This window comes from Mustela nivalis (genome assembly GCF_964662115.1).
Source record: "Mustela nivalis genome assembly, chromosome: 6".
NCBI lineage: Eukaryota > Metazoa > Chordata > Mammalia > Carnivora > Mustelidae > Mustela > Mustela nivalis.
The window spans coordinates 44,681,645-44,709,440 of NC_139025.1; the positions used below are offsets into that span (position 1 = coordinate 44,681,645).

Below are 27,796 nucleotides of genomic sequence, written 5' to 3' on the forward strand. Positions count from 1 at the left end.
CTTACTCACCACATAATGTGGGCCAGCACCTGGCAGTTCCTAGAACAAGGCAAGCTACTGGGTGAGGATAGGTATGGGTCCGAACAAGGTCTGTCTTGAGCTGGAACTTCAGGTTCCACCTGGGGCAACTTCTCAGGGAATGGTCACCTGCACCCCTTACCTGAGCCTCCAGCTGGCACTCGGTAAGGGCCATCATTTCCTCGTAGGTCATCTGGGAGAAAAGCGCAGCGTACTTGTGCAGGCGGAGACTTTTTAACCAGGCTGGAACATCTGCAGGGCAAGGTGCGCGAGAGATGGGGAGAGAAATTGAAAGGGAACAAGAAGAGATGACAAAAGATGTGGGAATAGAGAGAGGACAGGAGGGTGATGGTCAGAGGGGAAAAAAGAAGAAAAAAACCCTTTATGTTACTACTTGTTCAATTCCATTTTGGCAACAAATTATGGACTTCGAAGTCTTGGTCTAGCCCTGACATTCCCACTGTCAGGCTCCCTTCTTCTATTTTAGACTAGGGGTTGCTACGTTGGGGACCATGGGCTGCAGGGCATATAGGAATTCCCTAGAATTATATCCCAATTTGTGAATATAGGAGTATTTTTCTGGTCAGAGGTCATCCATAGCTTCCATAAGATCCTCAAAATGGTTCATGGCCAAAAACACGACAAAAACCACTGCTTTGGCCAGACTATTTATTACTGATTTGGAAAGAGGTGACTTAGAATGTTAAAACTACATAGGATGAGGCTTCCTCTCCAAGGTTTCCTTTTAGGTTCCGTGTAGCTCTCCATGTGTTCTTTCTGCCACTTCCACAGAAAAGAGCTCACCCAGGCAACCGTGAGAGTCCATGGGTGGAGTTGCTGTCATTCTTAGCCTAATCTTTCCTCTGCCTTTCTCCACCCCAGCGGGAATAAGGGCATCTTAGACTCCAAAACTATTACTCCAGTGTGTGTGTGTGTGTGTGTGTGTGTGTGTGTGTGTGTGTGTGCGCGTGTGCGCGCGCGCGCGCGCGTGGGCGGTTGCGGTGACCATTTCTCCAGGCCATGGAATGTGTCTGGATGTGTCTCAGACCTTTTCCTTGAATATTAACCACAAATATACCAGGACTGGAAAGGCCCCCAAATTGGCTACATCATAGGATAATAGAATCTCCAAAGCATATCTGAAATAAGCCCACATTTTGGATTCTAGAGTTGGAAAATTAAATAGTAACTGCATCAAGATCCATGAGAATTATCACCTTGCTAAGTTCAACCAAAACAAAGCACTTGCCCCTGCTCTTTTAATTCAGAGTTTTTGAGCAAATAGGATCTTTGAGAATTCTTTAGAATCTCCTTCCCCCACCCTTCACCCATTTCACAGATGGGAAAGTTAAGTCATTGTCTAGGTCATGGAGCAAGTATATGATGAAATGGGGCTAGAACCAGGCCTCCTGCCTCGTGGCTTTTTCCTGCCTTGTATCAACTTCTTGTGAGGGGAGGACCACACAGTCCATCAGTGGTAGGGCTGGGGAAACAATGACATCAAAGTACTCTGAAATGTTAAAGCACTGGGTAAATGTTATTCACGTCTCCTATCAAGTATTATCCATTACTAACCCTGTTGATCACAAGATGCTATTGTGCCAAGTGCTTTATTCTGAGGCACTGACGAACACCCAGAGTAAGTGGGAAACTTCCGATTTCCGATTTTTAAAGTAGTTAACTTTGATTGATGAAGAAAACTGGCCCACTCTGTAATCAGGCCCAGCACCCCCCGCAGAACCTGACCTAGGCTTATGGAATGTGGGTATTTGATATCTCCCCAAATTCAAAGATTACAAGGGGAGGGTAGGCCTGGTAAGGTTACCTCATGATCTGCCATAATGTGAAGGCTGAAGAAGGGGAGCCTGTAGAGAAACAGAACTGGATATCCCCAATGCCTTTGGAAGAACAAACTCAGTCATCTTAGGCAAGAAATCAATTTGATTCTGTGCTTCTAGGCCCTTCCTTCTACCATGACAAGCACAGAGTCCCTCTGGGACCATCAGGAACCACAAAGAGACAAGGCTTCCCCAGGCACAGAGTACCAACTACTTAAGTCCTTCTTGACTCAAACTGTGGTTGCATAGATTCCAGGCCCTGCCAGCTCAGGTTCTGGTACTTTCCCTCCTGCGACATCCCGGACCCATCTTACCAGACTTTATTCTCCACCATGTTTTTTTGTTGAATCAATGCTGATCCTTCTGCAGTGTGAGCAGCAAATAACCACAGCTCCAGCTTTGGGGCCAGTGACTTGTCAACGCTTTGGCATCAGGTTTCATGTTGGCTACTCACGTCTTTGAAAAGTCCCAACTTGCTGCTCAGAAAACTCAGTGATCATGATTCAGCAAAGTCTGAGTGACCCCATGGCACACTTGGGCATAATCTGTCACAGAGTATGGAGCATCTCATGGGCCAGACTTTTCACCGGTGCCCTAGTGTTATCAGGCAAAAGCCACTCATGGTAAAACAGAATCCTGAGCTACTAAATCATGTCAAAAGAGTGGGTATTTTATAAGCCAAGAGGGCAATATGGTGTTTTGAGAGTTGGGGACAGTAGGGTATAAATCTTGACTCAGCAAGACTAGCACTCCAGTCAGTACCAGCTCCTTTCTATAAAAGATTTAGACAACTAGAATTCCTGTCAGAGGGTTGGAAGAGCCTGCCTCACCCATTTAGTGAAAATGTGGGCCAGAGGGAGTTTTCTTCCTATCAACTTCACAACATGGTGAGTTAGGCCTTCTGGAGAATTTATTTGTGTATATCTTCCTGGTAAGCACCCATTGGCCACTGTTCCCTGAGGCAGGCACATGTTGACTCTGCTTGTACAGCAAGTGTCTCCATGCCTTGCTTGGTGTTCCATGCTTAAAGAGCTCTCCTTCCTCAAACATGAACAAAGAAGAGAAAATCCCAGTTCTTAAGAACACAGCCTATTAATCTTTCACCCCCTGCTTGGAGACAAGGCGCCTTCTTTTGCCAGAGATTAAAACAAAACTCCTTTAAGAGGGAAAAAAAACCAGAGAGGTGTGCACCCACACCATTCCACTCCTCCCAAGCCAGGAATCCCAATAATTTGGATCCTAGATTCTGTTAAGATGCTACCCAGAGATGAAGCCTAAATGAAAGTTCAGATCCTTTCCCATGGTCCAGGTGCTACAGGTGGATGCAAAGCTGAGAACCATCTCATATAACCTCAGACATTGTTTCTTCATTCTGAAGAGCTATGGCTATGGTTGAACAAAAAAACAAATAGGGGTGTTTCTCGAAGGTGCTGATACATGATTGGAGGCATGCATGCCTCCTGGGCTCCCCCCTCTAACTGGCACACAGCCATTTAGCCTCCACTGGGCTGCTTCTGCTGGACTTGCCAACGGAGGTCCCAGACTAGAAAGTCACTCTCTTACGCAGTGTGAGAAAGATTAAGATGCTTTTGCTATATGCTGGGTTGACTTCCTTGCCACGTGTGAGCATCCTGATATTTGCCCACTCAACCCTTATTGAGTGTTTTCTATGGGGGCCAGGCATGTCCCTGCCATCAAAGAAATTTTAATCCAGAGAGAATCACTGACTCAAACAATACATTTATAACAGTTGTAGAACAAGTGCTAGGTCAACTCCAAGTTCTAGGCGGGCACAGAACAATGAGCATTTTGATTTCCCTTGGGGAGTGAGGGATAACTTCACAGTAGGAGCAGCCTGAAAATCACTGGGCAGATCACAGTGAGGAAGCCTCTCTGGAAGCAGGAACAGCATATTAGCAAAGCACAGAGCCGAGAGAGCATTTGGGGCCGAGCAAACACTTGGGTGGGTGATAGAGAATGGCTAGTACAAGGTGGAGCACACAGGATCTGATGATTGAGATCTGTAATGCTGAAACAAGGAGGGTAGACCTGGTCTTTGGTGATGAGGAACTGCTGAAATCTGAGCAACAGGGGTACAATCCGATGAGGATATTAGAAAGATGATGGCTGTCCATGTAAAGGCTGGACTGGAGGATGTGGGAATGGAGGCCAGGAGATGAACTGAAGCCCTGGGAGATGGCTTGGAAGGGCAGTGGCAAGGAATAGGATAAAAATGGGTAGTATCTGAAGGTCAGGGAAGAATAGAGGAGCCACAGATTTGGGGTGGGAAGGGAGAAATGATGAGGTCCACTTCATGTCTGCTGAGTATCACTGCCTTTGAGCCATCTAGGTGAAGAAGTCGATAGGACAAGATCTCTGAAGAGAGGTCTGAATGGGAGAACTTGTCAGCAGCATATGGTGGTGACTTTAAGCCATGGAAGTGGTAAGATCAGTCAGGGAAAGAACATGGAGTGAGAACAGGGGTGATCCAAGATAGAGCCTTGGGAGCATGAGGTATTTAGGGGAAGGGATGAGAAGAGAAGCCCAGGAAGAAACCTGGGAGGACAAATCCAAAGGGTAGGTTCTGGGAGAAAGTATCACCATTCATATGCAGATGGTGGGTCCCCAAGCACCATCCTTCATGAAGTCCTTTATCGTCCATCCTTCATGAAGCTCCTTCTAGATCTTGCTGCAGTCCACAGTGGTTTATCTCCACATGGCCATTTTTGGTAATAGCACTACACTCAATTTTTACATGCTCTATGTTTACCTGCTGGTCTTTACCAATGGATTCAATTTCCAATTATGTTGGTTTGCCACAGAGAAGCTTTGTGGCACATACAACAGCTCACACAGAGGCTGGGGTCCAATTAGAACCTGAGTTGCTTTTTTCAAATGTTTGCTGCCAGAATGGCTGCATATACCATTCAATGGGCCATGTGTCAACTGCCTCACAAACAAAGAGTCTCCACAAGAATGAAAGATGGAACCAATACTGCAGAAGGGCTCAATATGGGAAGACTTGTAAGGGCAGGGAGTAAGGTGCCACTGGAAGAGAGAAACATGAACAGCCTTGGTTTCCACAATAAGCCTCACCCGTGGTGGTCCTGGTACCTACAGACAGGAGAGCAACTTCCATTCACCACAGAGAGCTGAGCTACTCTCAGACAACTCTCTCTCTCTCCCCAAGATACAAGCGCATCCTTGATCTTTGAGGGAGAGAAGAGGAAACCAGCTGAGGGTAAGAAGAGACGTACTTTTCAGTGTTGAAGTGAGAGGGCAAAGATTCCTTTCAAAAACGAAGCAGAAGTTCAGGAACGGCATCAATATTATGGAAGCCTGTCTACTTTTGGTCAGAGTGGAAGGAGCAGCTCAATGCTGCTCCAGCCTCTGAGCAAAAGAAAGACACGCCTTGGTCTCTGTTCCTCAATCCTGGGAAACATTTGCTGTGGCCTCCAAGAAGGGCTCACCTTGATGGGGAGCCTGTGTGGGTCTCAGAAGGAATGGTTTGAGTAAAATACCAACTTAGACCATTCAATTACAAACACAGGAATTAAATTTCTCAATGTTTCCATGAGCTGTGACACTCCTAAGTGGTGTTCTACATGCAGCTTGTTTTGCGTCATTAAGTGGCGGCTGGGTTCCATGTGGAAAGCTGCCCTCCCCAAGCCTGCACAGTTCTTCAAGCACCACAGCTGAAGACTCATGCTTGGTAAGGAATGGTGATTAAAAGACTTCTATCTTTTAGAATTTGGGGGAATCCTGAAACTTTGCAAAGACAACGGGCCTCTGGCCTACCTGAGAAGAGGGGGCACAATCTGAGCCCATGAGGACCTGCCCATGCAGGATATAGGCTGGCATTTGAGAATAAAGAGAGTGAAGGGAATTTACTAACTCTTGGCCTTCAAGTTAGATGAATTCAAGACAGCATCTAGAAAGTCAACATTCAGAACATGGTGGCTTGTTCCCATGAGAGCCATGCTGAGAAGAGTCCCGGCCACACTCCCAGCCCATCACTCACACCCTTATGACCCTAGAAATGCTGGATTCACCACTTTTCTCACAAAGCTTTATCACAGGGTTCTTCATCTTAAAAAGGATCACACTTGTCAATAATTTTTCTAATCGCATTCTAAGAGAGGCAGAGAAGTTCAAAGGTTTACATTTCAAAACCAACTCGAAACCCTAAACTGGCTACTTCAGAACAGGCAATGCATTTCCTTCACTGTGAGTGAAAAACAGTTTACTTCAGTTTCATTGAAGACGCCCGAGAAAAGGCAACCAAGCCTATACTCCCAGTCCCTGGTTCCCTCCACTCTTAACTGCTAGGTTCTATCAAGGTAACTGGAGCCACAGGTTTCTTTTGAATCTGTATGATGTCTGAATACAAATAATGCAACAGTTTCTATTACCTCCATATTTTGAGCGCCACACCTCATAAGGCAACCCAGTCAACGTCCACTCCTGATGGTGAGGCTGAAGCTCGTGTCAAGAGAAACAGCCCCCCGACCTCCACCCCTCTCCCGCTGACAGCTGTGATGAGAAAGTCATGGGGCCTACCACTTTTAGGAGCCCAAATCTATGGGCCTTACTAGCTAGAAATCTGGAATGGAGTCTCCACATCAGCTTCCCCACAGGCTGTCAGAGTGCTAACCTGTGCAGGTGGGGAGAGAAGCTGGGGCTTAGGGAGACCAGCCAGGGAAGAACATGGCACACTGAGGTCTGGCTCAGCTCCTTGGAGTGTCCTACTGGTTTCCAGACTCACCAGGCCCCACACTGGCCCAGGATCTGTTTCTTCTCCTCTGTTTTCTTTGCTATAGAGGACACCGTGGGCTATCCAGCTGCCCCGGCAGGAACCTGGGCATCGTCCTAAATTCCTCCCGCTCCTGCGCGGTCTACTTTCAAGAGGACACATTCAATTCCGAGCTGTCTCAGTTCTCTCGCACAAAGACCATGCCCACACACTCCTTGGACTCCATTCTCACTGCTGCTTGCCTTGGCCCCATCTCTTTTTCCTCCTCCGTTACTAAACAGCCCCCACCTCTCAGCTGGTTTCCCAAATCAGAATCCCCTGCTCCTCCTCCCTTCCTATGTCCCCCTCCCCGTCTTCCACTAGGGTCCGATTTCTCAGGAGCAAAGGTAAGCAGGTCACTCTGCTACTAAATGCCCTTGACAGCTTCTGTGAATGCCAAACCTTTCGCAAAGCCTGGCTTTCCCCTCTCCAGACTCCTTCCCATGTCCTTTTGACCTTCAGGCTATAGGAGGTACTCGGTTGATCTGTCTCATCACCATGCTTTTCTTGCATCTTTTTCCCTGTGCACAGAATGCCCTTATGTATTTGGCTAACATGTAACCAGGCTCCAAGACTCAGGTCCAGGCCTCTCCTCCTCAGGAACTTCCCTTGACGTCTCTCGACTTGGCATCAGAGCCCTCCTTGGTGCCTACCCTGACCCAGGGCAAGTCTCCACAACGCAGAGTACTAACCACTATACGATCACGGCCCAGGGCAAGTCTCCAAAGACAAGACAATTTCATAGCTGTGCACCTGCGTCCAGTCCGTGTTTGTTGCTCATGGGACGGGGACTCCTATGAGGCAAGTCCCATCTCTTTCTTCTCTGTGTCCCCAAGTAAACTAGTCCAAGCCTCTCTCAGCAGGTGCTTAAAAGCCAACTGACTTGATAAGAACTAAAGTAAAATCCATGAACCAGTCTTTCTTCCCTTCTCTCTGCTTCCATAGAACACCGGCCCACCACCTGTTGACAGCCTTTTGAGAAGTCTTTGGATGTCATGTCTCTACATTATTTCTGAGCACATGATGCTGCTATGAGGGGTAGATGTGTTTCCCCAACAAACAGACTTCTGCTCATCTAGGTTTCTCTTCCTTGCAGGACATTAGGGGAATGTCTTTTTTCTTCCTCTGGGCCACCTGAAGGCTTTGCATGAGAGAAGAGGCAAGAGAGCCGAGGGAAAGGAGGGTATTATGACTGAGAAGCAACCTGGAAATCATGAATCTTTCCCCTGGGATAAGTCATAGTGATGTTTCTGCCAATAACGAGGACAACTGAATTTAGAAACCCCGATCAGCATATCTGGGCCAACAATGTATAACCAGTAGCCTCCACGGGGCATGTTAAGGGGGAAACTCCTATTCCTGTTGTTTCCTACTTCTGTTCGTTATTTTCTCAGCGAGTAGCTGATCCTGCTCCTGCTTCAGCCTGAGATTAGTCTGAGATCCCTACCCGGAGGGACAGCCAATCTGGGCTTTGGAGTTGACTTACATCTTCGGGATGGTATTTACTATAAAAGGAAAAACAAAGCAAAGCAGGCAGATGATGTTATTCCCATGAGAGTGCAAGCTGGTCTACTTGGGAGAGAACTTTGCGACGATCCCTGGCAGGGTGCTGACCCCAAAACAAAAAGAGGGGCGAGATCAGATGGATGTTCGTGAAAACTTAAAAAAAGAAGAATACTGGGCTGTGAGCTTTATTTCACACTCTTGACCCAAGAGGCCCATTCCTAAGGGACAATTCGTAGCCAGGCCTGGCCAGTTTGTCCAGATGAAAAGGAAGGAATGGATGAACACCGTGTTTCCACAAGGTATGCACAGCTGTTGGCAAGAAAGATGAATTCACACTAAATTAAGCTCAATTATGGCGACTTTTTATTCTTTCCCCAAGGTGCAGGGAGAGGGCTGACACGCATCCTCTGGAGATTTGGAACTCCTCCAAATTCAACTACAGATTCCTTGTTGTTTCTGTAAACCAGGCTTTTAAAAGAACTTTAGAAAAATAGCAATTTACTGATGGTGTCCTCAGGTGGACCAGAAAGTAGCCTAAAAGGGTTGATACTCCTGCCAAAAAACCTGGTGACATGGAAGAAGGGGATGTGGATCTGAGGGCAAGAGCTGGCTCTTTTTAGAAGCGCTTCATTTGATTTCACATTTCATTTCTCAGAAAGTATGAATTAATTTGGAAACTTAAACCCGTGTCTGCTCTCGGACTTGGGAACCAAATGAGAAACTCTTGAGCTGGGCCTGGTGAGGGCTGCCACCTGGGCACTGTCCTGGGAGGCCACCCTGTACAAGCTTCACTGACAGAGTTGCCGTCTCGAGAAGACATCTCCAGGCACCACTAGGGGGCTGCCTTCGGCCCCCCACATTCTGGGAGGCCGCTGTTTCAGGTGTGGACGTTTCTATGATTTGACCTATCAGCTGAACTACAAACACACTTTTCCCACAAATACAACTCTTCGCTGTTTCTGCTGCCTTCTTTCAAATATGTTTTGCCCTCTAATTTGCTACAGACTTTATATTTTGAATCCTGATCCAGTTCTTTGGGAAAAGGACAGTTTGCTAGGTCAGCAGAAGGTGGGTGTATAGAGAGTCTTCTGTTTTACCTGGTCACCAAATCCCTTGGGCCTATAAAGAAAATCTTGGATGTAAGAGCTTATCTGTGTCACTTTCTGACTGAAGGATCTCTGAGGAGACAATTCTTATCAATTCTAAAGAAAAGAATAGAAGATGCTTACATAGGGGATATTCCCTGAACTTTGGAATATTTTAGCTTGTATTCTAAAACAGCAATAAGAAGTTTATTTGGGTTTTCTGTCATTATTCTTTTCTCACCTCAAAACAACAGCACATTATGAGCACACCTTTACCTACTTTGGGAGGATGTGGAAGGTATACATTAAAGCTGAAAAAAAGAACGAAAGGATGGATGTACAGAAGGAAGAAAGAAAAGTAAAAGGAAGAAAGGAAAGAAAGCAGACCTCTGATAACCAGACAGGACCAGCATTCCTCTCTGGGAGATGTCTGTAACCCAGAGAACAACCTTCTTGTAGGACCCTCCTTGCCCTTGAACACAAGGGCCAAGGCCTCCTTCCCATAGTCACCGATTAGAACCACACGTACACTTTCTTGGAAATGTGCTGCCCAAACACTCCACTAGGCCTAGAAAGAAGCTAGTCCAGAGGAACGACTGGCCCGGCCTCCTGGGGTCCCTCAGGTACTTGGGGGGGTCCCCATGACAGATGTCCTACAGGCTTACCTAAAACATGGCTGAGGCTCATTGGTTACCCATCACCTGGGGCTCAGCTGCTAGAGCACAGAACCATACAGCATGAACTCAGAAATGAATTTTGCTAGGTCTCCAAAATTATGACACATTCCCTCGAAAACTGTGAAAGAGAAAGAGGACACACATCCCCTCCATGCCAAAATGAGCCATTGTTTGTGCTGTCTGTTAAACACCTTTAAAGACCCACTTGTATCAGCGGAAGAAAGCATCAAGACACATCCCACGCACTCTGGGCACTCACCATGGGATGGGGGTGGCATGGGAGCATACGGGCCTGCCGCTGAGGGAGAGGAATGTTCAAGGAAGGCACCAAGGAAGGAACTTCCGGCGGCTTTGTTCCCCTAATGGACAGGCTCCCTGCGTCAGCCTGGTGGTCTCACACAACTGGCCCCTGGGTGGCCATGGGTGTCTCTCTGTGCCACGCTTCCATGGCGGGGAAGGGACTTGGTGGAGAGACTCCTACATCAACACAGCCTTCTCGAGGGAAAGGTTGGAGACAGCCAGTCCTCAGGACTCTGGATGCCAGCAAAGAGGGCCGCTCTCAGAGCCCCCCTGCAGTATTGTGCTCCCAAAAGCAAGGCTAATTACTGTTTCTCCATCTAAATCTGTTATTCCTGGGTCTCTGACGAGCATCTTTCCCCGAGGACTTCCCAGACTTTGAACAACTTGGCGTCTAAAAATACAAAATGCACGTATCCTCTTTGAACCCGTCCAGGGTAATTTGGCAATCTGTCTCCTGATGAGTAGCTTAAGAAGAGGCTAGATTTACAGGGCAATGTACAAATATTTATTTATGCTGCACGAGAAGGCCTTTATCACTGTACGCGAAGCTGTTCTCAGGCTTAACACCCTGACATAGATTCTCAGTGGTACTGTGTTCACGTTCCTTAAACAGGTGCAGAGGAAAGGGTTTAAAAGTTTCTTTGCATATCAAAAGAAAAGGGAGAGAGAAAGGAAGCACGACTACCATTCTGCATTAGGAGAGACTTAAAAGAAAGAGCCTGTGGTTTGTGTTGCTGAATTATTGACAGTTCCCTGGCCACAGCCAATGAGGTAGAAGGCTGGAGGAGCTCAGCGCCTTTCCAAACAGGACAGGCTGAGCAATGTACGTGCACAGGAGATCCTACCGCCAGTAGCGGTGACTCATTTAATTGCCTGCAAGTCACTGCATTTAAAAAAAATAAAAAAAGAAGAGCGTTGACCTCTCCTGCTCTGGTTCCTGCATCCCAGGTTTTGGCAAGATACCCTGGAAGGGGAATCGGAGCCCTTTCCGCCAGGGTGGACCCTGGAGCTCTGCAAGGGCTGGGTCAAATGCACGAGTCTGGGGAGGGGGCTGGGCTCCTCTCTCGCTGACTACCTACCTCTCTTTTCACCCTTCTGACTCTAAATAAAGGGACAGATTCTGTTCCCAGTGGTTTCTCGTTCGTCACTCACCTTTCATACCACTACCTTCTTCTTGGAATGTGTTACGAGCAGTGTTCTGATCTTCTAAGTGTTCACTCCCACCACTTCCTGAAGAGGCTACACTGCTTTGTGGAGACAGGGGGGCATGATCGGATGGGAGGCACTGGGGTCCTCTAGCTCGTAAGTCCTCATGAGACATCCATCCGTGGCCTAGAGGCTGGTTTGGCACATTCATGGGTGGGGTAAGGGACACAGATCGTTTCAAAGGGCTGTGGTGTGCCTGGCCTGAGAGAACTGGAAAAAAAAAATAAAATGAAATAGGTTATTCCCCCCCCTTTAGCCTGGGCCACAGAGCACCCACAATACCTTTTAACCCTGAGAAATGACGCTAACTATCTGCGGTCCCCGCAGGCTGAATACAGGCCTGGCAGGGGCCTTCCCTTCAGGGGGTTCAAAGGGATGCATCTGCACCTCTTAGTGGGTTGGGTTTCCCCAAAGAGGCTAAACCTACAGGCCCCACCCATCTGGCCTTCACCTCTGTGGGTCCAGATCTGGTTTTCATTCTAACTCTAGAAATCAGGATCCGTGGCAGGAGGCCTATAAATCAGGTGAGGCTTGACAGCCTGGCAAAGTAGCCATGGGCCAAGAGTGAAGAGAACATGGGCTGGACATTCTCTCTCTCTCTTTTTTTTTTTTGGGAAACACATAGAACCCGACATTACCCATGTCATTAGGGGTGGACTCCTTGAAGGGTAGGCAGGCTGGTCACCGTTTGGGATCTTGGCTGGGCTGGACGAGAAGGTGGACTAGGCCTGGCAGCCAGGAAGGAGGGGAGCCTCTCAGTTCTGGAGGGGTGTGGGTTCCTGGGGGGCCGCAGGGTGCACACAGACCTCAGGGTGTGTGAGGGACATGGGCAGCTGTGTGTGAAAGGGCCGATTCTTTCCCCAGCTTCACAGGTTAATGCCAAACTTCACACTGACAACACTGCCAGGTAACAAGGCCTTCATTCAGAAGCCGGTGGGGCGCTCGCAGTGAGCTGGGGACGGTTTCCACCCGCGGGATCAACGCTTCCCCCCCCCCGGTGGGCCACATCTGCGCAGCCCCTGTTTTCCATGTCTCTCTCTTCCAGAAAAGGAGGAAAAAGCAACACAACTCCTGTAACTAGCCAAACTCAACTGAGGTCATTTGAGGGAGGGATTTCACCCAAATCAACGCCCGGGGAGCCGGCGTTACCCTCGGTTGGTTTTTCTGGGCGTTTAAGTAACTTTACAAAATAAGTCTATTCATAAGAGTCTCTGAGGCCCGCTTCCTGACAGGTCTGGGGTATTTTGACTGCAGCCACGCTCACATGGAATTGAGCCACATGCATTTTTAAACATTTTTCAGGGAAGCCATTAAGTTCCATCTCGGGCCTTATCCCCTACAGTGAGGTTTTGCTCTCCCAGGCCCGGACAAGCTCTTCCTGGCTGGTGTGAACCTGTGTTTTTTAGTAAGCAGAGCTGACACCACAGTGTAAGAAGCACCCACACCACAAAGACCTGGGCAGCAGACTACCTTGCCCCCACTTCAAAGAGAAAGGCCAGAGCCAAAAGGCTGGGTGCTTCCAGAAAGCATATTTGGGGGCAGTGGTGGTGTGGGAAGGTAGTTCATGGTCAGCTGGCTTCAACCAGGCCTTGAGAGCAATGGGGTCACATCTCTGTTGTCAATGTTTCCTTCCATGTGGCTTCACGTGGCCAGAAGGGAGACAACTTGTGCAAAAGAGGGACAGCCTGAAAGGCGAGAAGCTTCTTCATTAGCAGAACAGGGAGGCAAAAAGGGAGCTGCCCGAGTTTACCATTTGTAACCTGAGAGATTCCCACCTGAGGCAGATTCTATCAAAGGCAAGGAATTATCACTGGACTTTAAAAAAAATGCAAAGGGAACTTTGTTTAAAAAAATTTTTTTGACCCTAACAATCTGAAACAGCTTGCCTTTCCACTAAATAGTCTAGGGAAGAAACTATTGAAAAAGGTTCCCTGGAAAACGCAATCCTACCTGGTTGGATCAGAATTACCAAGAGAAAAAGAAAAGAAAAAAAAAAAAAAGCAAAAAGGAAAAAAGTAAATAAAAAGGAAGCAGCAGCAAAAATGAAGAGAGAAGCCAATAGAAAAAAAAAAAAAAAAAAAAAAAAAAAAGCCAGACATCCAGAAAATCCATTTCATGCCTGTCTAAGTATTTATATAAAATTGGGCAGACTTGTTGAGGGCTCACTGAGTGCTGGAACAGTCCAGCTTAGACATCTTAGCTTTCTGATACCTTGGCAACTGTTTCAGACTATCTAACTGGCTGATGCTCTGACCAGGTGTGCCTCAAGTGGAAATGGGGGTTCCTCTTCACAGCCAGGATTAGAGGTAAACCCCACACCACAAAAACAGGCTAAAGAGAGACACCCAGCTTTGAATTGGAAGAACCCTTAGGACCTAGCTTGGTTAGAGGCGACAAGTGAACATGTATGTAATCATGGGTGGGCACACCACTAAGAGAATCCCCTTCTTTGGGTGCTGACAGCGATACCCCAGATATGTAGGAGTTGAACTCCATTTCTGGATGGAATCCATTTGCATCTTTCCACCTAAATTTTTCTTAAATGCCATGCTACCTCCCCATCGATGGGCATCCTTGGGGAGGCGTGTCGATCGATATCTGAGGATTCTACCAGTTATTGAGAATGGAACAAGATCGTTACCTAACTTAGTGGGACTTATCGGGTTTTACTCATAAATAACTACACCCACGTCTTCATATATCTCTAAGTTTGACTGACATCACAGGGAACATGGCATCCACTTGGCCTCTGCCTCTAATAAAAAATCAATTATAGCCAAGGGAAAACCAGGGCCTTTCCCCAGTGACTTTCTACTGAAGGTCCACCCTGTCTGCATCATAAAGATTCCCGCAGCTGGCACCCAAACAGCAAGGTCTCCTTAGGAGTCAAACTCCTATAGCAACCAAGCAAAATGCCTCACACACAGCTTCCGATTTACAGAGATGGCCATGTGTTTAGATCCAGGCATGGGACCCACCCCAGTAAGAGTGAAGTCATGCTGGGCAAATGCCTCATTTCTCCAAAGAGAACCAGGCCCAGAGGCAAGACCAGCTCGTCTTCCAGTGTGAAGGAGACAGAAGCAGGTGACAGGTGACCTGTCCAATGTGCCATTCTGGGGCAAAGACAATTCTTCAGGTAGAGATAGTAGGTAGAAGCTTGTACCACAAGGCCAATTTTAGGCTTCATGTTCGGCACAAAATGGCAGAGGCAATGATCAATGCCATGGGCAGCATGTAGGCCTCAGAGCTGTGGCATGAATGAGGTGGCCAGGGGCACAGCGCTGATGGTCGTCCCCTCACTCCATTTTTTTTTAAACCAAAGAATTCTTCTGATGTGGTGATAAATAGAGGAAAAATGGATATTCAAGCAAAAGTAAATACCTAAATAAAAAATTCCTTTTTCCTGTGAGTAGAGAGGCAGAGCAGTGAAAACAGTCTTCTGGTAGCTGTCCCAAAATGACTCTAGCTAGAGGCAGACCTTTAGAATGACAACAGTCAATGTTTCATTCAGACTTAAGCTGCCCCTGGGTATCGGAACCCTGAAGAATTAAGTACACCTTGGGGAAAAAAAAAAATCTCAATATAGATTAGAAATCAGCAGGTTCCGGCAGAATCGAAGTCCTGAATTTATATTGCATTCGTGACTTTAGAATAGTGGAAGTTGGAGGGACAGCGTGTTTCTGGATGGATTTATTATATTGAAAATCCTACTAAAGATTACTCGGGGAACAAAGGTTGCGCCTCTTTTGCCCTTAAAAAACTGAAGCTAAAACTTAATATAGTGTAGAGTATAAATTCAATATTGTTTATTGTTTTTAGAAGGAAATAGAGGTTCAATATTGCTTACGTCTTCATACAGGAAATTTCAGGAATGTCCACATATTCACGTATGTACACATAGGTTGGCCAATAGAATATTGTGATTTAGGGGGCATTTATAAATTCAAGTGAACCAAAAATAAGTAACAAATACTGAATAAGTCTAGTTGAAATAAGGGGGAAAAAACAGCTAAAAATAATCTTGTTATAGCCATGGAGCCGTGTGATACAGGTTGAGAGGGTCTTATAATCTGGCAATAAACTCTGCCATATCATTCTTGGCTAGCCAATTTCTCTGACCTTATTTAAACTTATGATTTCTTTTTCATCTCAAAACATCTTTAAGGAGACTCCTGTCAACGCCTTTTTAGAGGAAAAGACCATACCTGACCCTGGGACCTATTCTTTTAAGTATTTTCTTAAAAACCTGGAAGTCAGATTTTTTAACCCCTTTCCTTTGACCAAACTTGACTTCATTCAGCTCAATTTCAGCTCAAAATTCAGTGACAGGCTTTTGGGGACAGACTCTTTTAAGAAAATTAGGAATAACTGCTTTTTTTGCTTTCTAATGTGACAAATAATAGGGTTTGCAGAAAGAGGAAGTTTGGAGGTACTGGCCCACGAGCTCTTTGGTTCACCGTTAGGTTAAGCATTATACCTCACCGTGGAGCAGAGAAGAGATCCCCACAAGCAAACAGTACAGATAATTGGACTCCACTGTCAGCGAAACTTTATCCTCACAAACTTTAACGGACATCTTTCAAAGATATATTGCATACTTCCCTGTCCTCCTGAAGCTTATGCATTGAATGCAATTTCTGCTTTAAAAATTATTGTTAGGAGCCTAGATTCATAACGTTTCAGAGCTGGAAGCCCCCTGAAAGGTAATTCAAGAATTCCTAAGTCATGAGCTCTGGGCCCCTGGGGAATGAAATTCCCTTAAAATCCCTGTGTGCACCGCACTTTGCTCATGAATGAAATACTGTGTTGCAAATAATCTTTATATATAGGCAGAGTATGAACATTAATAAAAGACAAATTAATTTACACGTTGCTGAGTTCATAGCTCTTTTGGTCCCTTTTTTCTATCAGCAGATTCAGGGTACAATTCTTGCTTTTTGGGGACCCCTATTTTTTTAAAAATTAACAACAGAGCCCCAAATTCAACAAATGGTAGAGATGACTGCTATTCTCTGCTTTGCTGACCGAGGTTTTCATGGGCAGTAAAGGCAGCCTTGGGCGCTGTCGTGCTCAAAGTCCCTGGCATGTCTTTCATCGTCAGGATATTCCTTCCAGTCCTGTCCACCAGCACTCTGCGTTGTTACTACTATCTGTTTCCACCTCCTTATAGTCTTAACATTTCGTTCTAGAGTTTATAATCTAGAAGCTGACTTCTTTTTGTATAAGGGCAGTATAAGTGTTCCCATATTCCTAATCACGCCCTCTTTCCTCAAACCAAATAGCTTGATTTCTCAACCCAAACTTGAGTTCTGTCTCGTCACATGTCTAAGAGTTCAGAAGGGATTGGAAATCTTAATCTTTTTTACTCCTCAGGCAGTCTCTCAATTTCTAATTCAACAAGCTGCCCTTCTCACAGGAAAACATGTACTTCCTCAAAATTTCCCAATTCTAGATGCTCATGTGATAAAACTTGACAAAATTGCGAGTAAACTTGACAAAAATAACTCATTCTAATTTAGGGATTTGAAGAAGTAGAACGAGGAAACCAAACATCAGCACATGATTTTAAAATATTAACTTCAAAGTTTTTTCCTAAATTAAAACATCCTAGGCTATTCCCTACTCTCAGGATACACGCTGGGCATGTCAACACACTATGACAAAGCCTAGGAATAGTCTACGTGTGAGCTGCTAATGGTGTAACTTTAACAGTGTCTATTAGACCTACTCCCCAAAGAAATTCAGAGTATCCACAGAACCTTTGCTGTATACAGCAATTTACTGTATACAGCAATCATATAATTCTTACATTTTGCTATAGGAGATGGTTTGATACTAGACTAGTTTAAAGGAGAAAAAACTCAACCCACTGCCAGCTACAAAATAGCTTCAATTATTGTTTCAAAGTTACTGGGGGAGCAATTCTGATCATTTCTTTAGATTTAAGGGCTGCTTCTCAGGCATTTTTCAGGTGCCATCCAAGAATTTCTCGAGAGTGCTTTCAGGGCATCTAAGGAACTGCTACTAAAGGCTTTCCGTTTTCAAAGAGTAGAGTTCTGTTAACATCACTTGTTTGAATGATTCCAGGCATTTGCTTAAGGGGAAAAAAAAAAAAGCCAGCATTTTCGAGGCTCAGTGGTGAAATGATACCAGAGCCTGGATTCCTCTTCTTTAGTTGGTTTTGTGGGGCCACAACCCGTAACCTGAGGCCCTGTAGTGGGAATCTTTGGGGAAGAAAAGATTAATAGTACTGCAAGAATACATTAAAAAACCAAACCAAACAAAAACAAAACCAGAGTGTTTGATCAGTGACATCATGCAAAAGAAGACAAAATAACACCACTCACATTTACAGCCAAGTACAGATTGGTGTAAAAGGAGGGGGAAGGGGTTATTAATTACTCAGGTTAAAATTAACATGCTCTGCCATCATTGCTTCAGGGAACAAACTGAAAGCCCATCTAGAAGGTTTCATGCCTCAACTCTGCATGCTTGCTCTCTGCTTCTTGTTGAAAGGTTTGGAAAACCAGTGCTTACAACATCTGGACACCAGAAGATGATTCCCCCCAAACAGCTTCAGACTCCACCTCATTCTGGGGGAAGGGGAGAGAACAGGCTACAAAGCAAAGACGTGGTCGGTGGATAGGGTGTTCCCGACGAGCCCAAAGGGGAAGCCACACACTCTCAGGAAAGAGAAAATGTACACTTGCCTAAGCAACAAAACAAATGGAGAGTCTGAAAGAAGACAAAGTCGCAAAGAACATCGCGACGCGGTTGACAAATACACAGTGCCAAACCTCTTTTTCCCTATTAAATCTCATTTTCATACAGCATTGAAACAAAAGCATTCTGATGCAGGGAAAAGCACCTGGAGAGGCTTTTTCAATAACGCGAGTCCTTGTCTCTGATGTCAGCTCTTATTACTCTCCGGACGGCTCAGCCTTTGGGCAGAGGAAAGATGTATGTTTCTGCCTTCACGCTATCACTTAAACATTTGGGCTTTTAAGAAGTAAATTAGGATGTTTCTGGCAGACTTTTATTGCTGCATTAATCTCTGGTACATTTCATTTGTCCTCTTTTGTCAGTTTCTATAATGGCAAAACTGGGTGTCATCCAGTAGAAAATCTATTTTAGATAACGGCTATTTGACTTTGTATTGTCATTATTTACGAAATAAGCTAGACAAGAAGCCAATATAGACATTTTATAGAAATTGGTTGAGTCTCACTCACAAGCTTAACTTCAAATCAAGCAGTCCTAAAAGGAAACTGCCCAAATCCTCTCATTCCATTCCATCAAAACCAATGACATCAACTATGGAAGTAATCTGACACCATGGAAGCAGATGTTGAAGCCAATTCAAGGGACGGCGGGATCAACCCAGCCACTTCTGAAGTTGGGTTAACTTCTACTTTCCTGCATTTTGTTTCTTTTCCTATCTATATTTATACCTACACGCGTTCAACCCTGAGGCTTGTCCATGGAATTTCTACCCACATAGAGACTTGAAGAGATGAAATCCAGAAAAGAATTTAGACAGAGACACAGAAGTGGAATCATTTTGTTGATGACACCAAGTAGAGTAAATAATTGAGTCAAGCCAGTGGCCAGGAGTGGATTTAAGAGGGCATGTCCTTTTTCATTTTCCACCGTATCCATAAAAATGCTCCAGTCATTGTGTTTCAGGAAGAAAGTGGAGACACTCAGAAAACTAGATGTTCGATGAAAAAACATCTCTCCTGTCCCTTTCTTAAAAGACAGCTGTCAAATTGTAACTGCTCACATGCCTACCCAGGAGGTCCTTCTTAGCTTTACAAAATGCAATGTCCATCCTCTGTTTAATGACGTTGGGGCTGCTCACTGAGCATGGGTACCAGAAAAGCAATCCTGATATGGAACTGCAAACAGCTGGAATTTCATGATTGAGCAACTCAGACCCTTTCAGAGCATCAGTGCTCCCAAGGCCACAGCACAGTCGCTGAACAAATAGTCAATGACTTCTACAACCTGACACTGCTAACAAGGCTTCTCCAGAGGAGAAGCAGGTCAATCCCTTGAAATGAGCTCACAAAGGCTATTTAAAAACCTTGTCTATGAAGGCAAAGTCTGCTGCTGGAACTTCAAGGCTCCCAGATAAGAGTCCGGTATGGCTTGTAAATGTCATGGCTCTCATTAGGCAAGGACTGGAATCATTAGATGCCTAAGTCCTGCCTTCGGGGCTCAGCTCAACCCCAGCCCAATGCACTACCCGTGCCAGGATTTCTCTGGGCGTGAAACTCTGAACTTTGCCTTGATCAAGCAGAAATCTTTTTTCTTCTCTTTCTAGTGCTAGGAGAAGGGTGATAAATAATTAGGATGTATTATGTGGTCCTGACTAATTCTTAACTTAGTTACTTGATAGAAGAATGAGAACTGGAGTTTCTCAGCATTGTGACTCGCGGGGCAATTTACTGATTAGGGAACTGGTTCTTGTTTTCATTAAAGCATTCAATCTAAATGTCAAATGTAATAATACACATAAATGACCATTCAAAAACCCCACAATTTGAGCTTACATGGCTAATTAGATGATTTTTTGTTGTTGTTAATTAAGAGAAATTGGATGGTTTAAGCTCTCCTGGCTTCTTAATTATGTTTGATTGAATTCACCATGTGATTCAAGACAAGCTATTGAGGCTTCACACATCCCAATTCCCACTTTGCTTCACCTTTGGTATCTCCTCAGATTCCGAACTGTCACAGCCAGCTCCGGTGGGTGTTGGAATGTGGTGATATTGGTACTGTGTTTGTAAAATTGATTTACTGTGGCCTGTAATTACACATACAGATTTGAATTTTTGACTCGACACTGCATTTTTCACTTAAACCGTACTGTTCTCTACCCCAGAGAAACAGCATTTACGTAATTGCTCTCAACTCATCTACTTGGGTATTATAAATCAGTCCTACAATAAAAGACTTCCAGAGACACTGCAGGCACGAGGTTGCTGGCATAATTCAGCCCCCGGGACTGTTCTAGTTTAAGGACAGGAATTGAACAGCATTCATTTCTTATTGGAGATGAGATGGGAAGGGCTGTATGGAGACTTTGGATCCCAGGGGGAAGAGAGAAAGAGGCCATAGGGCCATCAGGAGGGCTGGCCAGAACCCAGGCAGCCAGTTCAGATCCATAGGTCCCCTCCCTTTGCTCCTCGCCAACTGTCCCACATACTGTTTAACGTTTGTGGGGTCCCCCTTACCTGTCCCACAAACTGTGTGACGTGTTGTCTGTTCTCCTATTCTGTGTCTTATCTGCCGTGGATCCTCCATATTCACAGATTCCAAACTTGTGAATTCACTGATCTGCTAAGCTTTATTTGTAGGCCCCCAAATCAACACTTGTCTCATTTTCATGGTCATTCGTGGACGTGCTCAGAGGAGCAACAAATCGGAGTCCCTCATGCACAGACTCCCAACTGAGGCTCTGCCTTCCTGTGTTGGCTTTCATCCTGTAAGCAAGTGGCCTTTTCCAGGCCTGTGTAGGGTCATGGTTTTCTCACTTTGGTGTTTTTCTTTGGTGATTTTTCTATTTCTGATGGCCCCAAGTGTGGCAGAACTGAGGTGCTCCCTGGTGTTCCTAAGTGCAGGAAGGCTGCAATGTGCCTTACAGAGAGAATGCATGTGCTAAATAAGCTTCACTGAAGCATGAGTTATAGTGCTGCTGGCCTTGAGTTCAAGGTTAATGCATCAGCAATACATAAGACACAAGATGTCTTTAAACACATATGAAACAAAGTTACGTACTGATCTGCAGATGAAAATGTGAGGCTTGCAGGAACGTCACCCTCTATCTCCCCTAGGAGCAGTGGTTCAGGATTTGCTAATTTAGTGTTCACAGTGGTTTTATAGAATCTAACTACTGCAAATACTAAGAACTCACTGTGTGCATATGTTGATACCAACTCTTCATCCAAATGCTGAATACAAACTCCACCTCCCATCCTGGGACATGTTGATCACATTTGCCACTTTTTTTTTTTTTTTTTTTTTTTTTTTTGCCTTAGGCTAATGGTTCTTCACCTTGGCTACACAGTCACCCTTGCTGGAGGCTTTAAAAAAAAAAAAAACCTGATGCCTGGGTCCCATTCCAGACCAAAGAAAGAGACAATCCCTGTAGTGGGTTGGACTATTTGTACTTTTTAATGCATCTGAGGACCTGTAATAGCTAGCCAGGCTGAGAACTACTATCTTAGGCTATCTTTTGGCCTAAGGGTACCCCCAAAGTGGGTCTGCCATCCTGGACATTGCAAACTTCCCCAGGTTGGATGCCATTTCTGCCTGGTCTTAAAAAGATGCCCACAAACAATGGATATCTTGTTTCCTTTTCAAGTGGCTTTTAAAGGACAACATACAAATCTTTGCTTTTCCTACCAAACAAGTCTTGTTTGCTTTGGATTCACATGTAGAATTCTGTTTGGGCTCTTCAGCTCAGGATTTTATCACTCTCGTTCTGCCCTCCAAATAAAATAAATAATATTTTGCTTCCAGAATTCCAACCTGAAGGATACCTGAGGAGAAATTTCTGAAGACTCCTTAGACACATGTTTTTACTCCTGAACAAGAGTGCCTGCTTCTTGCTGTGGCCATTTTGCTCTTGCTGAGTAAGAAGAGAGGATCGGGGTCAGCGGGAGGCCCTCTCTGAACTCTCTAAGTCTGGAAATTTCTGCTGGTGAAAGCAGAAATGATTTACAAACAGCAAAAACTGTGTTCTGACCAGCACTGACACCACCTGGGAGCTCTTTCCTTTTTTTTTTTTTCCTCGCAGAAAGGCTGGACTCTCTTGCCTTACCTCACACCTACAGAGAACCACGATCTGATTTAAGATGCCAAGGGATTTGTGTGCATATTTAAGGTTAAGATACACTGCCTATGTACCTAGCTCTGACCTGCTAGCTTGGCACCTGTTCTCTTGATGTTGGGACAGGCATCAACCACACAAAAAGCATCCTGCTAGAGTGAGAAAAATTTGGGGTTTGTGTAATAAGTCATATAACCTTTCTGTGCCTCAGTTTTCCCCAATATTAGATATCAAAGGATACAGTGTGGGATTGTTGGGAAAAGGCCATTTAATGTACATAAAAGGGTTTTGGGGAAAAAAGGGGGGTTGCAAAATGTAAAGTGCTACAGAAATACTAGTTATTAGTTGTCAGAGTAAGAAAACCTCAAATGGAAACCAACACTGCTAATGGAAAAATCAACTCAAATTGTTAGCCAATCTAATGACATTCATGGATCATTTTCAGCATATTATGGACAACATGAAAAATATCTCTGATTATTGATAGTGTTTCACAGATTTACAAGAGATAAATTTCCATCATGGTCTGTCATATCAAAAGGAGTATCTTCCTTGCTCTTTCAGAATTCTTACACTGACAAAATTTTCTCTGCCCTAATCAGAATCCTCTTCCTTTGATTCTGACTCAAGTGGGTCTTTCTTTTCCTCTCACATGTTTTATTTTTTAAAGATATGTTTATTTTTGAGAGAGAGAGAGTGAGTGAGTGAGAGAACGCACAAGCCAGGGGAGGGGTAGAGAGAGAGATTCCCAAGCAGACTCCCCCATACCCGCCCCTCACTACTGAGAGGAGAGTGCAATGCAGAGCTTGATCTCATGACCCTGAGATCGTGACTTGAGCTGAAATCAAGAGTCAGACACCTAACTAACTGAGCCACCCAAGTGCTCCTCCCCTCACACATTTTAGCGTTCATGTTTCATTTCTATTTTCCGGAGGGTCAGGGCATGTGGCTCACCTTCTTTATCATTAGATTTCAGTACCCAGAACTCCTCATGAGACCCTCTCTTTCTTTGTCCTGATGTTGGTAAGCAACACTGATTGCCCAAAGTCTTATTGAAAATGCTAAGTACCGCCAGTATATTTAGAAATTCAAGCTATAAACCTATTATGTAGCTGGGTAACACTGAGTTCTTCATATGCAAAACAAGGGCGTGGACTAGATGACTTAATTAACTCAGTCATCAGATACGTGTTGAGTGCCTACCATGTTACATGCTCTAAAAGCTGAGGGCACAACATCGAAAAAGCCATTACAGCCCAGTGGATGCTCTTTCAGCCCCTCTCTGAGCCAACCTTCTGCAATGGTATTAGCATGTTGATGCAGTGCCGTTCTCATCTGGACAAGGTATTTTCCCCACATTATGTATTTCTGCATATTTTTAAAAAGTCTGCCTTGTAATACCAATAGCACAGCCAGCCAAGGGTGTCAGGGTAAAGGATCTGCCAGCTGCTCACTACAGGCAAGGTTCTGGAGACCGGAAGGCACTAAATTTTATCATCCTCCCCACTCCTGGCTCATCCCAACGCTCTCATTTTTCCCTGAACATTTTAGGATCTCACGAAAGGGTGACTGGATGAATGAATGCCCTATCCCCTAACTCTGCTTCTTTCTTACCTGCCCCAGGGAGGGGTTACTGTACTGTCATTTCCCCAAATGCAATCTAAAAGACCCATCCCTAAGAACCACCTTTCCTGGTCTTTCATTCTCTGAAGAAGAGACCACATGGCAGTGAGCATGGCACCAGCTACAATTTGCCAATGCCACTAAGTGTCAGCTACAGATCGACATTGTTTCATTTAGTACTCATTTAATGCCTTCTGAGGTAGGTTCTACCATTGCTCCTCCCTCCACCCTGCCCAACACAAATTTCACAGACAGCAAGCTGAGTTGCAAAGGGTAAGGGACTCATCAAAGATCAGATAGCTAGGAAGGGGCAAGAGCCAGGGTTCAAGACCAAGTTCCTCTGACTTGCGAGACTGCCTTCTTGTGACCAGCACTACACTGCTTCTTGCAGCAGAAAGAACTCGTGTGCTTAGACTTTCAGCCTTGACCCTGAACACTCAATATCCAAAATCTTGAGCAAGTCTATTGGCTCCTCAGGTCTCAGGAGCTCTTGTGGAACACAGTTCTAACAAAGTAATGCCTCTTCTACCGACTTCCCAGGGTTGCTGTGGGATCACATGCTCCCTGCTTCATCCCCATCCACCCCACCCATCCATCCATCCATTTGCTGAGCATGTGCCTTGTGGTCAGAGCATATGCTGGGCACTAGGAAGGACGATCCAGAAAGACCCACTAAGATGATAGGTGAAAAACTGCTTTTGAAATTTTTCAAAAAAATTTTTTGAATTTCTTTTAAATTTCCCTTCTTGGGAAGAGATGGTTCAGCTAATCTCCTCATTCAGCAAACACTTAGTGTATGCACAGGACACTGAACTAGTCACCAGGGCCCCAGATGCCAAGGAGAGTATAACAGAAGACAGGGCAGCCAGAAGCCATCGGTATCTTCTACTGTGTATTAAGCCACCGCCCGCTATGGTGAGAAGCACATTGCAGCGAGGAGCTTAAGGCAGTGCTAATATTCTAAGTAACACCTTGCACGAAGGTGAAGAAGTGCTGAAAAAGTAAAAATTTTAGGTGATTTCAATTTCAATGAATTCACCACAGTATCTCAAGGACTAATGAGCCTTTCCCAGGAGGTGTAATAGGCCTGGCCCTCTATTTTGGAATGACAGTAACAGGATATTTGTGAAAGTCAAAGCTCTTCTCTCTGGCTTCCGCAGTAAACGTGCATGTTGTTTCCTTGGCTGTAAGTTGGCTATTCCGTACAATCATTTAAAATTCGTGAATCTGAGATGCATGAAGATTCCCTATGACTGAATTAGAAATCACCTGCTCAACCACATGGAAAGCATCTCTTTTCCATTTGGGCTTTCCCCAAATGACTCACAAAGCTTATGGTTTGGGTCTTGTGTGGGTAGTCTGAGGGCAGAGTCAGGCAATCATCTGCATAAAAAAGCCAAACCAGGATCTTTTCATTTTAAAGTAAATGCTGGAAGAGCCCCAGACTTAAAAGAAACAACATGGCTTTTTTTTTTTTTTTTTTTTTCCCCTTCAGAGAAGTAAGATAACCACATAATGTGTCCCTGAACAAAAAGCTATGCTTCAAAAATGATTCTCCATGAAATGAAGGAAGCCCAACGGGGGTGCCCGAGGGGGTGAGCTTTTCATTCCTGAGGCAAGCCCTCAGGAGAATTGGTCAAGAGCAACACCAACATTTTATTGAAAAGTAGATGTTGCTGTTGTTTGGGTGCCCAGTAGAGTTGGTCCTGATGGAATTTTAATGATGGTGCTACATTTCTTGGGCCCTTCCTCCAAAAATATTTTCAGAAGACTGGAAGGTATAATACTACAATTTGCTTCCTCCGTTTATTTACTCCCTAATTATCTTGGAATTCCAGAACTTTAAAGCAGAGAGGGAGTTGATAAATAGGATTTAGGAATCATCTATTCCACATCCGTCTCTCCCCTCACTGCCCCCCAACCCCTGCATTTTATCAGTTAAAGAATCAGAGGCTTAGAGAGATACAGCGACTGTCTAAGGCCACTCAACAAAGTTGATACTGAAGCTAAGATGAGAGCCTTGATGTTTTTGGTCTTCATCATTCATATTATATCGACAGTTATTAGTCTTCATATCAGTGATATCGATAAAGAGGAATAGAATAATAGAACTGTGATCTAAAACAGATAAGCCGTCATTTAACACCAGAGTAATACATTGCAGAACCCAGCTGTTGAGGACAATAGATTTGTACAACAGCGTGAACAGTGTAACCCACACACAGTGAAGACCTCTGAAAAATGATCATATGCCATCAGAGTTTTTCCAGAATGAGGGCTGTTGCATCTTCACAGATGTCGGCATTTTCTGGATCTGGGCATTTTGTGCACCTGTCCTCCTCCTATTTGCTGTCTACACTGTTTAGCCATCACCAATCCAGATATGCCACAGAACCCTCTCATATTTATCTCACTGCTCAGAGAGAGAGCCACCACTGATGTGAAATCAAGTATTGTTTATAGATTGGAAAAGACTTCTTTCTCTACTATGATTAATCCTGCTCATCAGTTTGGGCTTTATTTCCTTAATTCCATGGTTTTAATTAGACAATACATTTATATGTATACATATATGTAGACAGACCTAGAAACCATCATTTATATACCTAATTATCTAAGGAATCAACTGATTTGTCATTTGAAAAGACTTGACATTTTCACTGGGATGTCACTATTGTCTGACGTGGGCCTTAGAGATGGTTATTTATTATTTATTGACACTTTGCAATTAGCAGAACTGCAGAATCTGTCATTTTTGGTGCTGGAAAAAAACTTCAGAGATCATTTAATCAGTATTTCTCTTCTCTGCAGGCTAGTTCCCAGATAAGAAAGTGGAAACTGAGCGAAGATGGCTGACAGGCTGAAAGTCACATTGTAAATGAGAGGCACCGAGCTTGAGTTCCAGGAATCCTTCTACTTGGCATGGGACCTTTCAACAGTCTCTTAGCATCCAAATCCAGCCCTTGCTTTAATGGAAACAGGCGACACCCTATCAGTTATCCAGATTGATGGTGAGAAGATCATCATTAGGAAACGTTCAAACTTGAAAAGGAAGTTCTAGGGAAGGTAAAGATATTTCAGGTACTCCCCATTAAAGATCTTAATGTAAAAGTAGAAGATTTTGGGGTGCCTGGCTGGCTCAGTTGGAAAAGCATGTGACTCTAGATTGTGGGGTCATGAGTTCAAGCCCCACTTTGGGTGTAGAGACTACTTAAAATAATAAATAAAAAACTTAAAAGAAAAAAAGCAGCAGGTTTATCCCCATTTAGTATCAATGGCTATGAGTAGCATAAAATTTTATTTCACTGCTTAATCCTCAAAGACAGAAATAGTTATGGGTAAGGTATTATTTTTTAGTGGGATATAGACATTGTACAAAGAGATCTATATCACAAGTATTTTATTCATGCATTCATTCAATAAGTATTTATTCAACATCTGTGATATGCCAGGCAGGGTTTGGACAATAAAAGTACTGCAGGGAACAAGATCAGGCCCCTGACTTCTTGGATTTATATTCAAGTGGAGGAGACAGATCACAAACAAGTAAACAAATTAAAATATACTTCCGATTTATGCAGATGTTCCTCTGTTCTTTCTGGAAGCTCACTAAAATGACAGCAAATGCAAAAACCCATAAGGAAAAGAGTTCAGACGAGATGACAGAAGAAGACAGAAGAAGACACCAGAAGTCAATATTTTGGAAACTGGAAACAGAAGGACATGGGATAACTGACTCAGCAGAGCAAAGAAAGATGACATGTATGTCCACAGGAAGGAGAAGCATGACTATTCCTGCCACAGGAATCCCAAGAAGTTCCGGACTCAGAGACCAGGTATCTTTCAAGGCAGGGGTACGGGGAGGGGCCAAAATTAAAGGTTTGGTAGAAAGTATATCGAAAGCACAAGGAGAC

The 27,796-nt window shown here is 44.5% G+C and overlaps 1 protein-coding gene across 4 annotated transcripts in view; it reads right to left on the reverse strand.

Annotated features, from left to right (window-relative positions):
• SAMD4A (sterile alpha motif domain containing 4A) overlaps positions 1-27,796 on the reverse strand; it is a gene marked incomplete at its 5' end in the record, with an annotated part of 206,401 nt that overhangs the window by 40,508 nt on the left and 138,097 nt on the right. For 3 of the 4 annotated variants that reach the window (XM_082735072.1, XM_082735075.1, XM_082735074.1), the window contains 2 exons: positions 161-270; positions 11,369-11,632. In XM_082735072.1, coding sequence (XP_082591198.1) covers positions 161-270; positions 11,369-11,632 — 374 coding nt within the window. The remainder of the gene's footprint in view (positions 1-160; positions 271-11,368; positions 11,633-27,796) is intronic. The other variant, XM_082735073.1, reaches the window with a different exon arrangement.